The sequence below is a fragment of the Pezoporus wallicus genome, unplaced genomic scaffold (assembly GCF_028554395.1).
Source record: "Pezoporus wallicus isolate ANWC-B61680 ecotype Strahan unplaced genomic scaffold, APGP_CSIRO_Pwel_v1 contig_15, whole genome shotgun sequence".
In the NCBI taxonomy this organism is placed as follows: Eukaryota; Metazoa; Chordata; class Aves; order Psittaciformes; family Psittacidae; genus Pezoporus; species Pezoporus wallicus.
In genome coordinates, this window is record NW_026642870.1 from 1314068 (window position 1) to 1328529 (window position 14462).

General features: G+C 38.0%; 1 protein-coding gene across 5 annotated transcripts in view; it reads right to left on the bottom strand.

Moving 5' to 3' along the window:
• UGGT1 (UDP-glucose glycoprotein glucosyltransferase 1) overlaps nt 1-14462 on the bottom strand; it is a 41776-nt gene that overhangs the window by 6619 nt on the left and 20695 nt on the right. For 4 of the 5 annotated variants that reach the window (XM_057432994.1, XM_057432991.1, XM_057432993.1 and 1 more), the window contains 17 exons: nt 14209-14373; nt 13862-13982; nt 12979-13077; nt 11613-11636; nt 11014-11108; nt 10158-10364; nt 9401-9532; nt 8286-8416; nt 7423-7518; nt 6994-7096; nt 6444-6523; nt 5832-6021; nt 3348-3506; nt 1977-2062; nt 1556-1640; nt 610-698; nt 11-115 (listed from right to left, as the gene is read on the bottom strand). In XM_057432994.1, coding sequence (XP_057288977.1) covers nt 11-115; nt 610-698; nt 1556-1640; nt 1977-2062; nt 3348-3506; nt 5832-6021; nt 6444-6523; nt 6994-7096; nt 7423-7518; nt 8286-8416; nt 9401-9532; nt 10158-10364; nt 11014-11108; nt 11613-11636; nt 12979-13077; nt 13862-13982; nt 14209-14373 — 1967 coding nt within the window. The remainder of the gene's footprint in view (nt 1-10; nt 116-609; nt 699-1555; nt 1641-1976; nt 2063-3347; nt 3507-5831; nt 6022-6443; nt 6524-6993; nt 7097-7422; nt 7519-8285; nt 8417-9400; nt 9533-10157; nt 10365-11013; nt 11109-11612; nt 11637-12978; nt 13078-13861; nt 13983-14208; nt 14374-14462) is intronic. The other variant, XM_057432992.1, reaches the window with a different exon arrangement.

Consider the following 14462-nt stretch of genomic DNA (forward strand, 5'->3'; position numbering starts at 1 on the left):
CAGGACTCACCGTAGGAATCTTTCATACAGGTGTCCTGAAGCCACCGAGAATATATTTAGGACATCATCTTTATCCTGTTTCACATCTTCATTCTTTTGTCCTCCTGTGAATCCCCTGAAAGGATAAATGTATTTATATAAAGGACAAGAGAGTAAGGGACAGCTGTATAGGAAAGAGTGCAACAGATGATGAATTGCTACAATGTTGGTTTAACACAGTATAACTGTGGGGTTTGGTATCATTCCCCCCATGCTGGTCAGGCTATTCTCCACAAGAGAGGGTACTGCAGACAAGGGGGGAGGTACCAATGGCTTATCTGTGAACACTGAACATCAATTGAAAGATTGCTGGCAGAGATGCAGCTGCTGGAAATGAACTATGTTCACAGGCTCCCAGGTAGCAGTGGGGATAAGGGAAGGCAAGCAGGTGCAAAGCAATGCCCTGGTCTCTAGCAGCAGAGGAAATGATACGAAAGATATCCCTATGAAAGATAGCCCCAAATTCAAGCAGTCTTAGTAGATAGCGATGGAATATCACAGATGAAACTCTATCATCAAATAGTTTTCCAGTTTTAAGAGAGTTTCAGGTTATTATTGAATTAGTTTTACCATTTGAGGGATTCCCAAAATCCAGATTCATTCTCACTGGTACCATCACTTAGTAGATCTTCATTCATCATATCCAGTTTTTTCTGAACCTGTAAAGCATATAATACTGCTTTAGTGACTGGAATCACAACTCACAAACAGCCATAGAGTTATTTTGATACTAGCTCTGTTTGTATCCATGTGAATTCTGCCCAGTAGAATGAACTGACAGGTAACCTAAGCTGCTTAGAGAATCAGCATTTTCAGAATGGATGGCAAAGCTGTTTTCAGACACCTAAGGCATGTTAGTCTAGATAGTTAAAATGCAGAGAGGTTCTTGGTGACGGAGACTGGCAAAGAAAAAAAGAAACCAACTAATGCTCCCCCTCCCCCTTATGTTTCTAAATGGTATTACTGGCTACTGAGTCGGATGTATGATAACCATCACTTGTCTTACCAGTTGACCTCCTTAATCTTTTCAGCTCTTGTTATCTGATAGGCAACCCTAAAGACAAATTACTAATTTACCTTTTTAAATTTACCTCTTATTTATATATATAATTAAAAAATCCTTCTTTTATTTAAATAATTTATTGCCAGATGAATAAAATTTATCTGTAACAGATAAAATACTGGCTCAATGGATACACTGAATATTTATTACCATATGTATACAGTCCATACAAAACTGACTTTTTTTCTGAAGTCACAAGCACAACTGAGTCAGTAAAACATGAGCGTAATTGTTTCTCATGGGCATACAAATGGAACAGCAACTATATGTTATTCTCTCCTGTCTCAAAATACCAAAACCATGTCTACAGATAATTCTCTTATTATTGAATGTTGCATAAATTGCCATAAGTGCTTGCTTGTAGGACGTAGATCATCAGGCCTTAATCAAAGTTTCTTCCCCACTATTGGTCAAACAATGTTTTTTAAGAGAAGCTCTAGCTTTTGAACTCACCTTCACTTTAATAATTTTGCTCTTGAAGTTGTTGAGAACAACACTAACTTCACTAGCTTCAGGTGGAGAGTCTGTGCCATCATGGCTGAAAATAGAGTAAAATACTGACCTTTACTACAATGCAGAAATGTGTTCTTTTTCTTCTATGTATTTTTCTACATGGTTTTAAGTCTTAGCATTGTAAAACAGGTTTGAGACGTGGAAATGAAACAAATACAAGTATCTGAACATGCACTTACTGCGTTTTTTAAAATGAATGAATTCCATTCATCTCACATAACTTATGTTCATTACAAAATGTACCCTGCTGTTCAGTTCACTACACTGTGGCAAGGGAACTTTTAGATTCACATATTACAATGCCTACCTAGCTCAGAAGTTTCACAAGAGAAAGACTGAGTTACTGCTTTAACTGTCCTACCTGTATATTCTGTAGATATCCTCAGATCTGCCCTTTCTCAGTCTTAGAGTCCATGCACCAGGATTAGCTTTTAACTGGAAGTAGCCCTATAAAGCAAAAAGAGTATTTGTCTGTTTCCAGAAAACACAAATGTAGAAAACCAAGTTTTTAAGTCATGTATTTTGACCCACTGTTTAAATCTGGAAATAGTTATTTGTAAGCCAGCTGATTAACATAACCTTACAGCATTAAAGTCCTTAAAAACAGGAGAAAAAAAATCCCGGAAGTTCTATTCAAAACTGTTGGTTTTTTCCATTGGAGACAGGCATATGGAAAAGTCTAGCATTGTTTGATAGATGAGAGTCTTCAGGGTGCCTTGTTTGGAACAGTGCAAGCTTTTTTATGCAAAAGCTTGTCTTCATGAGGGAGTAAGTGGATTTCAAAACACTCATTGGTAACTACAGTCCAGTGCATGAAAAGTCAAAACTAAAGTACAAAACTAAATCTAAATAATTTCTAAAGCTCTACAGATTGGTATTTCATCTACAACAGCAAACAGTAACATAATTCATATCATATAGTTACAGATATCTTTTCTGCAGAACTTAAGAAATTACAATGTGAAATGCAAATTTTGTATACACATCTTGTTGGAGTTTGATGTTCCAGATCTGAACATTTTCTTCTATGATTTAGACTATTGCACCTATAGAGGATATGAATATTTGTAGTCATGCTTCTATGTCCCTTCCAGTTTTCTATTGTGCATGCAATTTCATGAACCAGTCTGCTTTCTATAATATACATATATATATATAAAAAATACAAAGTAATAAAAAAAGCCCAGGGCATGTTCCTGGTCTTTTCATACCCCTTCACTCCTGGATTTCCATCACCTTTCCTCAACTAAATTAAGCAGTTCCCATTCTTTCACACTTCTGCTATTTTCTAGAATGTCAGCTATTCTTGCTGACTCTCTCCATATGTTCCACAGGTCTCCTGAAGAAATGGGTCCCAAAACAAGACAGCTGCCCACCTGAGGCTTACAGTACCAGAATGGATGGTCTAAGGAGTACCCTGTCTAGACCTTCCCTGGAAAGAGGTTGCTAAAGAACATTGGCATCATTTTAAGATATTCCAGAAGACTCTTCTCGGCAAGCTGCAAGGAAAGGGGTACATCTTGAAAAGGTAAGAGACATCTAACTACACTGCAAGCTTTTAGACATCAGAGTTAGGAATGATGTGGTTCCGGTACATTTGTGAGCAACTTCGTAGTGTAAGTAATGCCACATATCCATAACCCACATACTAGAAAATGCTTCATAGTTTATGCAAGTGATTGTGCTGACTGGAGGACCAGTTATTTGCTGCCAGTTTCAACTGAATGCTTACCAAGTTGGCCATAACAATGGTATCAACGATGACTGGAGTGGTTGTAGTTCCTAGTGTAAACTGGAGTCCCCGAGGTGGCTGTCCAGTAGTAATATCATAGCAGTGTCCTTCCAGAAGCAGATACTCCAATTCATATTCTGCAGCTACAACATTGTCCACCTGTAAGGAAAAGATACTGTTGAATTCAGCACTAGCTCAAAAGTGCAAATTTTTAGTGATTCAGTTACTCTCTAAAATAGCCACAGTTATTAAATAACACTTAATTTTACCAGCAAATACCTAAAAAGGCTCAAAGAACTCAGCTCCTTCAAGTGACAGACTTCACACACACATTGTTAAGAGTGTCTCTGACCAAAAAGAGTTGAATCTCAAGTGGTAAGATGTTAGGGTAAGAAAAGAGAAGGACTGTTGCTCTATTTTACTATTTATATTTTAAGCATTTTATTGAGAATGTAGTCGAGTGATAGGTCTGGCATCTCATAAAAAGTTATGATGGGCTCCAGGACTTTGAATCTAAACCTGTTTAAAGGTAGTCTCATCTAGTATTTGTCACCTGAAATAAATATTTGTTTTGCACTGCATTACTCTTTACAGAGTGCTAGGGTACTGTCAGAAATACCAGTTCCATTTTTCCTACACCAAAAAGTGCCGAGAAAAATAAAAAGAAAAAAAAACCAACACAAAACCAACTTAGATCCCTACCAGGCTAAATTCGGCTGTAGCTTGAGAACACTACATAACCAAAACATCAGTCTGGTCTCACAAAGCATCTTCTGCCATTGCACATCCAAAATGACAGTTTAATTGCTACAGCGCCAACAGGCTGCATATGAGGAATTAGAAATTGTGCACCTGCAAAAGTAAAGCTACTGTTTACTTGGAGGCTTTGGATGGTACTTCAAATGCCTGAAGCATTTAATCCCCCTTTCTCTCATTTCAGTTAATCTAAGATAGGGCATGGGAGTCAAGCTTGAAACGCATAGTAGTATCAGCGATTTGGTGGTTCATTTATGGTTTTACAGTTAAGAGATGAAAAACAAACAAATAAAACCCCTAAACCCAAACAAAACTAAACAAGAAAAATAAAGCACACATGAACAAACACCTGATTTCCTAAATTTTGGAATAACTAGTACAGGATAAGTAATATTGGACTCTACCACTATACTGCATCATATTCCCAAACAATATCAGATGCAGAAGAGGAGATTAATAATATAATGTTCAGTGAGAAAGTAACACACATTTGTAGTGACCACAAGGTTATACAGAGTGTTGCTTTTCAAGAGGTCAGTTTTAAAGGGTTTGACAATCTCATTACATGTATGGCAGATAAATATACATATATGCATATATATATATATCTGCAGTTCTTCAAGGGCAATGAAATAATGGCTTCTTTCAGGACAAGACTATTTGACGGCCTCATTTAACATTTATTATTGTAACATTGTACCATGAAATCCAGAATTTTCTACTTTGTATCACATACGGATGTCCTAATTTTGAATTGTTTTTAGTGCCCACCATGACTTGTTAGTGTAGTGCGTTTTGTAACCACTGACTAGCCCACTATTTCTAGAGCTGAAAACTAACCTCTTGCTGTTAACTGCTAATTTTAATGATTATTAGCACCGAATTATCCATCCCATTAAAGATTAGTGAAAAATCATCAACTTGTACATACAGATGTTCTTTTTTCCTTTTAAAGCTCATTTTTCTGCTTAGCATCAGCCCCTTCAATCTTTCTTTCCTTCTTATCTTATCCCCATGCATGTGGGGCAGCACTGCCCAGATGATTATTCTAACAATCTAATTCAAGGCCTGTTCCGGCAGCACTCAGCTCCTAAACCTACTGCAAGTGAGTGGATTTCAGCTGAACCAGTTTTACGGTTTTATTTATACTGCATATCCTTTTGTGGGCCACAGGAAAGTTTGTCAACAACAAAAGCTATGAAGGCAAAGGGCAGCTAAAACCAGTTTGGTGGCTTTTCAGAGCAAGGGGAAGTAAGTACAATTTACTCTCTGGAAGAGGACTTAGATCTTACCTCAAAATTTCTAAGAAGGTTTTAAACATAACAGTCTTATTTTTAGCTGTGCCATGAGCTGTAGGGAGCTCTAAACCCAAAAGAATTCCTCAACTAGCAAACTGAAGTTATTTAATACCCAACGAGTTTCTTTGTTTCTAGCTCAGGACACTCTGAAATGTTATATACACACTCAAAGCATCTGTAGGAGCTGCTTCAATCCTGCAGTATTTTTCAACCTGTGATTCAGGCACCCATGAGTAATTGAGAATAGCGAACTTCAGTTTACCTGCATTCCATCTAGAAAACATGTAGGGTGCAAATGTAAAAGGTGTTAATATCCACAGTTATATGTTCAACAGCACTTTAAAATTCCGTATTTCTTTCCCATTACAAAAATAAGCCCTGGAAAAACACCATTTAAATGCAGTATTACGAACATGTTGATTTCTCTTACCTCCACTAAGTAAATATTATCAAGGTCATATGGGGTTCTAACAGATTCCACCATCCAGCTCTCAGGAGTATTTAGGTTTAAAGTGAACAATGGAGATTGGGGCATATCCAAAAACTTGGCAATTGGTCCTGGAGCAAAGTTGTTATCTGCTGTGAAAGAAATCTCTGGCTCCAAAACATAGCGATAAAAGCTGCAATTTCAGAAAGAAAATGTTAGAACATATTTCTGCCAAACTTTGTAAATATTCCACTTTCAAATGAACTTGCCGATGGCATCGGCTTTCCCAGAACTCCAGTGTCTCCAAGCAACACAGGTTGTGCTGACCTTAGAACAGATCAGTGTTCATCTTGAAGGACCAAACAGAATGTGCAAGACTCGACCATTAAGATTAGTAAGTTAACTTTATCTATATAAATAATAAAAAGCATCCAACTTGTAAACCAGCAGAATTACCTCGAGCTATGCACAAATTCTCTGTGGGAAATGATGCTATATATAAACAAGCTCAGTGCAGCTATTGAGATGTCCTCTAAGATGCCTGACCATGTTTCTGTGCTTGCATGTTCCAACAGGTTTTTCTTTCTCTCTCCTGTTGACCCCGGCATTGCTTACCTTTTCAGTGGCATGTCAGAAAGCCTGGACTGGCAGTTCATAAACACTCTTAGGTTCATATTTATCAATTGGTTCAAAACCTAAAGTAATGAGAAAAAGATATCCCTTAAAATGCTAACTAGGAAAGCTGATGACTGTTTTCATAGACAGGACCTCCAGGAGGCATGTTACCTGCTCATTCTCCATCCACCCTTCTCATTATTTGCTTACCACACCCAACTTTAAATTGGTGGTTTTAAGAACATCTGCCTGCTCCCTCACATTGAAGGAATTCTATGAGATGTAGAGATGTTCCTCAAGAACAGAGTCACTGCAAACTAAACTGTTAAAATGGTGGAACTAAAAGCTATCTAGACAATATCCAAGCATCAGCTTGTTGGTGTGTAGCATAGTGTAATTGTTTTCACTAACAAATGGTGCAACTCTGAGGCATTATCAGAAGGCCACAGGTCACCACCCAGTCAAGGAAGAAGGCACACATTCCAAAATTCCAGAACTGAGACAACTTTCTGAAATGGCCATAAAATGCATCACAACATTACATGCATACCAGAAGTAACGGAGCAAGTCTTTGAGCATCTCTGGTCACAGGATCAACTATAGCCACAACATCAAAGTATGTCTCCCCCTCTTTTGGTCTCAGTTTAACTGCACTAAACAGAAGAAAAAACATTTTTAAAGTATCAAACATATGGATACACATAGGAAAAACACTGTCCATCTCATTCTGAAGTCAAATTGCTTCCTAAATGCTGTGTGCCTTCTGAAACTAGTTAGAGAAAAAAAAAATACACATGTACATGTATAGAGATAGGTAGACAGATAAAAATAATTTCTGGAATCTCACTGTGCTCTGAAAATTGTTGGAAACTTTCCTATTGTTACTTGGACTTTTTAAGTTAAATGCAGCATAAAGCAATGGGAGTGATAAAAGACAAAGGAGAAGCATATTGCTCAGCAAATGCCAGTAATCCTATACCTGTATCGTTCTTCAAAATAATGGTATTCAATCCTTGCCTCTCCTTTTGGTTGAGCAGAAAGAAGAGCATCCACTCTCATGACCAAGTCACTTGCACTGAAAAGAAAGAATGGGGGTAGGGGGAAGTTTACAGATACTCAGAAAAAAAAAAATTCATGTACTGCTGCCAGTTAGCAGCAAAAGAGAGGCAGACTGAGTTCAGATAACACAAGCTAACACTTCTGCTACACCTATCCACAGAAGTCCTGAAGAATTAAACATATTTAGGGTTAATCTGCCATTAATTTAAACAGGCTGCTGCCTTATTACTAAGGGTACCAAAGGGTTTAACTCTGTGACAGTTACAGAACAGCTTATTTTAGAGGTCAACCATGATACAGGCACTGCATTCCTGAACTTCACCAACCTCTCTTAGACCTGTAAGCCATTTAGATCAAACCCTCATTTCACAGCAGTCTTCCCATTTTACACTGCAGCTATAAGAGCTAGGAAGCAACCCTGTACGTGGTGAAACTTTTGAGCAAGAGGGGGCCTATCACTAGAAGAGATTTAATTACTTCTGACAACTTCCTCCTTTTAATTATTCCCACAAATTTTCAGTCTAATATTTTAAGAATACATTTTCAAGATTAAAGACAAAACCTCTTGAAAGTTCAATGAAAATTGATTTGTACATCACAGCTTTGCCAAGAAGCAGGGCTGTAACTTAAAGGTCTGTCAGCTTTTCCTGAATTAATTAATTCTCTCAAATTTACAGTGACAGCTGACTTAAATCACCAGCCAGAGTGTACTTGATAAAGCTTTCTCCAGGCTGCAGTCAGTTACATTATCAGAGTACTACCACTTTTTTCACTTATACTTACAGATCTTCTTCAAATCCCAGCTGCTGAATCTGAGATTTGATTTTCTGTCCTGATGTCTTTAGTATGATATTCTCAAGGAGATGAAAATCATCCTGATTGAACATCTCAGCATCCTCTAATGGGCCAATAATCTACAAAACAAAAAAAGGCAGGATCAGCATAATTAGGTAAAGGCAACACTGAAACAAAATTCAAAGATACATGAAATAAATACTTCAGCCCAGTATTGGTGGGTATTAACTGTTTAGGCTGGTATTAATGTCAACAGCAGCAGAGTTTAACAAATAAATCTTTACTGTTTAGAGCCAAGAATCCCAGACTAAGGCATAAAACATACACTTAAAACTTTCACTGAGTGCTTGGTTTGCAAAAGTCAGCCATATTAAATTATACCTGCAGTACTACGTCTTGAAGGGGCAATAGAACACCAGGCCAATTCCAGCAGTCCTGCAAGACTCCAGCAAATCTTACTCCTCTAGCCTCCAGGACTTAAAAGCTACCTAGACAATTCCTGCTATTTTACTAATAAGAGAAAAAAAATACCACAACTCATCACTTGATTTTTTTTAACCCATTGAAGTATACAGTAACCACTGGAACTTAGGTTTTTTTTTTTTCCCCTAACTAGGAATCAGAATACAAAAGAAAGCTTAATGCTGTACACAGCTGGGTTTCATTACTTGCAGTGAAATACTATTGTAACACCATTTTCTTAATCTAAAGCTAAATCTATTGTAAAAAGAGCCAGTGGAAGGAGACAAGGGCACCTTGGTCAGGGCCAGAGAGAGCAGTGTTTTGCCCAGTGAATTGTAGCAGCACAGTCTTTGAAATTTATCATCCCTTTCCACCCCTGGACTCAGTTTAATGCCAACATGAAAGCAACTCTGTTATTCAGAGAGCTGAATTTATGCAAAACACCAACAACTAACTGTACACAGTACAAACAACAGGTCATGCAGGTCTGAATAAATCAAACTGGAAGCAGTCCTAAAGACTGATGAGACCTACAGAAGGCTCAGACACTCCATCTGATCCCTAGACCCTGTGGACCAAGGTCTGCTTCTTGCCCACATGTGCAACATCCATCTCCTTTACTGTCTGGTGATTGAGCTCACCCTTCCATTGCTGATCACAGCCCTCTGCCCTTTCTTCAGCTTTAGAACATCTCTGCAATATACAGCATGGGACAGAATAAAGTCCACCTTGGGAGATTCAAAGGCTTCTTTGAAAATATTGGTATCCATACCCTGAGAGAAAAGAATATTTGACATTGAAATCAAAAGAAAGGTACAACTTTGCACAGTTTGTTTAAATGCACCCTGTTTGTTCCCGTTCACAAGCATCTTTATGTCTTGCTAAAATTTATCCCCAGTCCCTCTTCTTTGGCGTCTTATACCTTGTTCTTGCCTGCCACCTTGAAACGTTATCCCGACTTCTGACATGTATGGCCACAGCCCTAGTAATTGTTGCTGCTCAGACCAGTTGTTCCATTCTTCTGTTCTTAAGTGATTCTTGCCTCTTTTTAAACCTACTTGGAGAAATCTAAGGATTTTTCTAGCTTTTTAAAAGGATTATAGTTCTCTCTTAACCCCCCAAGAAACACCTGGCTGACTCAAATTGATCCCTGAATCTGCATTTCTGTTTGCTTTTCAAAGTTACATAGGTTTGATATGTATGAGGATTTACTTTATTTTTAGATGGCCTGTTATGTTTAGGTAAGTCTGCCTTTCAGAACAAAAAAAGAACAGCAGCAGCAAACCCAACAGTGTTACTTTCTTTTGTTGCTGCATCTTTTGCATATGAGCATACCACACTAAATCATTAGAACAAGTGAAGTACCATGCCTTTGTAATTGCCAACAAACATGCTTACCCCAACAGCAAATTCCAAGATGTCAGCTCCTGCCTCTAGTGCCTTTGCAGTTTCTTCTTTGGCCATTTTGGTGATGAAGTTCTTGGCATTATTTGATGTTTGTGTCTGTAGAGCTGCCCATATGGCTTTAGCAACAACAGTATTCTGGCTATTTGGATCATTACTAGGATTATTAATCATGCCAATTCGAACATTATTGCTGGATTTCTGTGTTTAACAAAACATGCATTAGGAAAGGTTTGGAGTTCAGGTGTAGTTTAAATGAGAAGACTATTACAATAAACACTATAGGAAAAGCTTTTGTATTTCTTAACCAGAAAACAAGATTCCAAATTAGGTAAATAACAGCACAAGGTTAAAAGGATGAGTGAACTAACTTAACATCAAGTATTTAATTTACATGTAGGCACCAGTGTAATCTCCTGTAGATAATACTGTGTTACATAAGAGACCAGGGACCATGGCCACCGCTAAGAGGTCTGGCAAAACAGTGATTCGGGAGTGCTATCTATTTTTATAATTCAGTTACCTTCCCAGAACAAAGGAGGCAGGGAGCAATGCTCATGTTCATCTCCAAACCAAAACACAGACCTCTTCAATTTTGGACCATGGGCTTAAAAGAACAACTTTTCTTTGTTGTGTTATCATAGCGCCAAGAGGGGATTTTGTCCTAGTACGAGAAGGTCAGCGGTATCCCAGCCTCTACAGATAAAATGAGGCTGCAACTTAGAAATGCTGCAGGGAGAACCCATCTCCCCAGGGCATACAATAGGAAGAAGCACAACCTGTGTATTTCAATCCTCTACCTACTGCTTTATTAGCACTGCTAACCTGTTCAAATGAAAACATCACCTACCTGATGTTTAATTGCATCATACAGTAATTGCCTTCCTGAAGGTTTATCAAAATCACCAACAATCCAAAAAGTAACTGGTCTAACAAAGGAGTCATCTGCAATTTAAAACAGGGGTGGGAGAAATTTGAGGGTAAAGGGAAGGAAAGCTTCAGGTTTTCCTCATTTGGAGGAAAAATATGATGCACATGCAGAGATTTCAAAACAAGTAAGATTACACAGGAAAGCAGTGGATGAAGCTAAGCAATGACGTTTGGCAAGATAATAGTATTGGTATTACATTGGTTTCATTTGCCTCATTCAGAAAACCCACCTAGGACAGCATGCACCACTGTTTCTAAGCTCATAATTTTTTGTTTGCTACCTTTTTGATTTAGAAAAAATAAAGGAACCTATAAATAGAGATTCCAATTAGGGTACAATATTCTGCTTCTTTGTACTGAAGCTGTTAGTTCCCAAAATCAGTTTTGCATAGAGAAAAAAGTGCTGAAGCAAACATGCATTTAAACGCTTGCTTCACTTCCCGCTGGTTCTAAAGCCAGTGTTATAAAGGATCCAGAACATTCCCAGAACAACACATAAAATGCTAAAGCATGAGTTACCATAGATCTCCTTGGAAGACATTCCTGGTCAAAAAGCAGAAAGGAAAGGGGGAAAGGAGAGAAATATTAATAATGTGATAGTAATCCCAAAGTGCATCAAGAAGCTGCAGCACTGAACAGGACGTAACTGAATCAACTAGAGTTGAAGTCCAGCAAGCAACGAGTTTGTACTAATTTTATTAGAATAATCTTTGATTTTTTTGTTCCCCTCAAGTAGATCAATGCTTTATTTACCAGATCAATGCTTTATTTACCAGTTCCATACCCTGAAGGTGGCATTCTGAACACCCTTTGCAAAACTGCCATGCTATGACAACTTGAATGTTACCCATTTATGTTCTCTTCCCTCTTTAAAAGCTATCCAAATGGTGCTGTTTCAGTACTGCTGCTGAGCCAACAGCATGTATAACTTTCCTATTTTTTTAGAAAATAAATGTGCTACGGAATTGCTGTAGTCAGATACCAGTTATTAAATATCTTAAGTGACCAAAGAGGCAGTGACCCAGAACTGTCAAGCCATGCAGACTTTCACATGAGAATGCAGGAGTGTAGGTTTAACTAATAACCTACAAAGGGAAAACAAGAGACTTGTTCAGATCAAAGTGACTGAACATGAACTGCAGGCAATCAGGAGACAGAAGGAGCAATGGGAACGTCTAAGGCAGTGCATGCAGGTGGCAATGGCTGGAGACAGTACTGGTGAAACTTCTGAGAGTCTAGTAAAGACAGCAGGTAGGAACAAGAGAAATCGGTTCAAATGACAGCAGCTTATTTGTGATACCTAACTGAAATGGATACAGGGAAGGCCTGATTAAGTTCTGTATTATGTCTGTGCATGCATTTTGCACATTGAGAAGTACAGATGAGATTTAGCACAAGACTGTATAACTGCAGTAGAACAATGTTGTCACTGAAAACAAGCAGTACATGCACTGGAGCAAAAAAACTAGCACAGACCACACTGGGTGTTGTCATATAATGGGCAGTAACAATTTTCTTCTGAATCCATGCAACATTAAGTAATTTTGAGATATGGGATGGAGAGTTACAATCCCTTTTGTGTTTTCTAGTCTGTGTCACTGCAGGATCAGAGCTTATGCTGCTGCATTTCTGGCAGTCATGTGCAATATAGCAAGAGCAGGTTGGGTAGGACTTCATTATTCATTGAAGGCTGGGCTGTGTTTAAAGCAGAGAACATTCTTGTTTCACCCTTATAAGAAAAAAATTAAATCTTTCTCTTTAACACTTGGATTGTACCATTACCCACAGACCTGACCAAAGCTCAACATGTGTGTTGAGAACTGTACTCATGCTGGGAAACACACATAAAATTAGATTTAGGTTCATAATCCACTGCAGATGTTACCTTTCTTTGTTAAGTAGGTCATGCTGTTTGCAACAGCAGATGTCTTATCTTTGGAGTCCAATGTGGTAAATCGAGCAAAGTCATCTACATAAAAGTTACCTGAGGAAGAGAAAAAGTATTAGATGCCAAAGCAACTATTCCCTGTAAAATTAAAGAAAAATCACTACTATTACTTGAACATTAAGACCACATCCCATTTTGTTCCTTGCAATTTTGCTTTTTATGTTTCATTTCCACTGTTAAGCTGAAGAATATATTTCTGTTGTCTCATAGGTTACCTTTTTGTCTCCTAAGTTACATTAGCTACATGGCGTATTTGATATGCAGAATATGCAGAAGTCAACTGAAAGAACTGTTTAAGTCTCACTTAGTTGAAGTTAATTTATGTAAATAATATACATTTAAAGTCCACTGTGTTACTACTTTTCAAGCAGCTCAAAAAAAGTAATTTTAGAAGTGGTTTTGCTATGCTGTCAGTATTCTGCAGAGTCAAACCACCAGGTGTTAATACATTTAGACATGACAAATTCTAAATCTTAATTGCAAAGATGACTGTCAATCTCTGCTCAAAAGAAGGTTAGAAATAAGAACCAAGCTGTTGCTGTATACATCATATTACTGTACTTGGCTTTTACTAGCATTGCTAATTTCTCAGCCTCATGAGTCATATTCCCCTAAAGGTTTATATAAAATCAAACCAAGATCCTGTTTTGATAAATCCGTAGACATTAATGTTGCTGTTGTACGTAACATCTCTCCTCACCCAGGGCTAGAACATCACTTGGGGTGTTGTTAATACTTTGCCACTAGAGCTTTCCATTGGGACAGCAGAAGTATTTAAATTGGATCTATCAGGTTTAATGCAATTAAAAGCATCCCTTACTCATTCCTGTCAAATCTAGGTACTCTCTGTCAGACATTAAAATTCTTGAGTTAATTCTTGGAACAACATTAGGCTGGTTCATGATGTATTCAACCACATCTTGGTCATTAGATAATTCACCCTGAAGGAAGAAGAAAAAAAGTAGTATTAGTTATTTCACGTTTATTTGCCTTAATAAGGTAAAACACACACACACCCCAAACAAATACCCACATCCACCAACAGAAACCCAAACCAAGAACTGACGCAAGTTAAGCTGTCTTATATAGTATTTATTCAGGGTCTTTTGAGTTAAGTTTTTCCCATTGTTGTTTCTCTCTAAAGTCAGAGCTCAGCTCTGCACCTACCAGGTACACAGCTCGCTGGAAGATGCTTGTCGTTTCCAGGATTTTGTGCATTGTCACAGTTTCCAGATCATCAGGATCCAGCTGATCTTTTTGAAAAGGCATTCCATTGAACAACACAACAGGGAGAGGACCTACACCCGTTTGCTCATAGTAACCTCTTGCTGCCTAAATACAGGGAAAGAAGTAGCTTTACCACATCAGCCCATTACCACAAGGGTTGACAACATCTGCTTGCAATATCCACAAGTCTATGC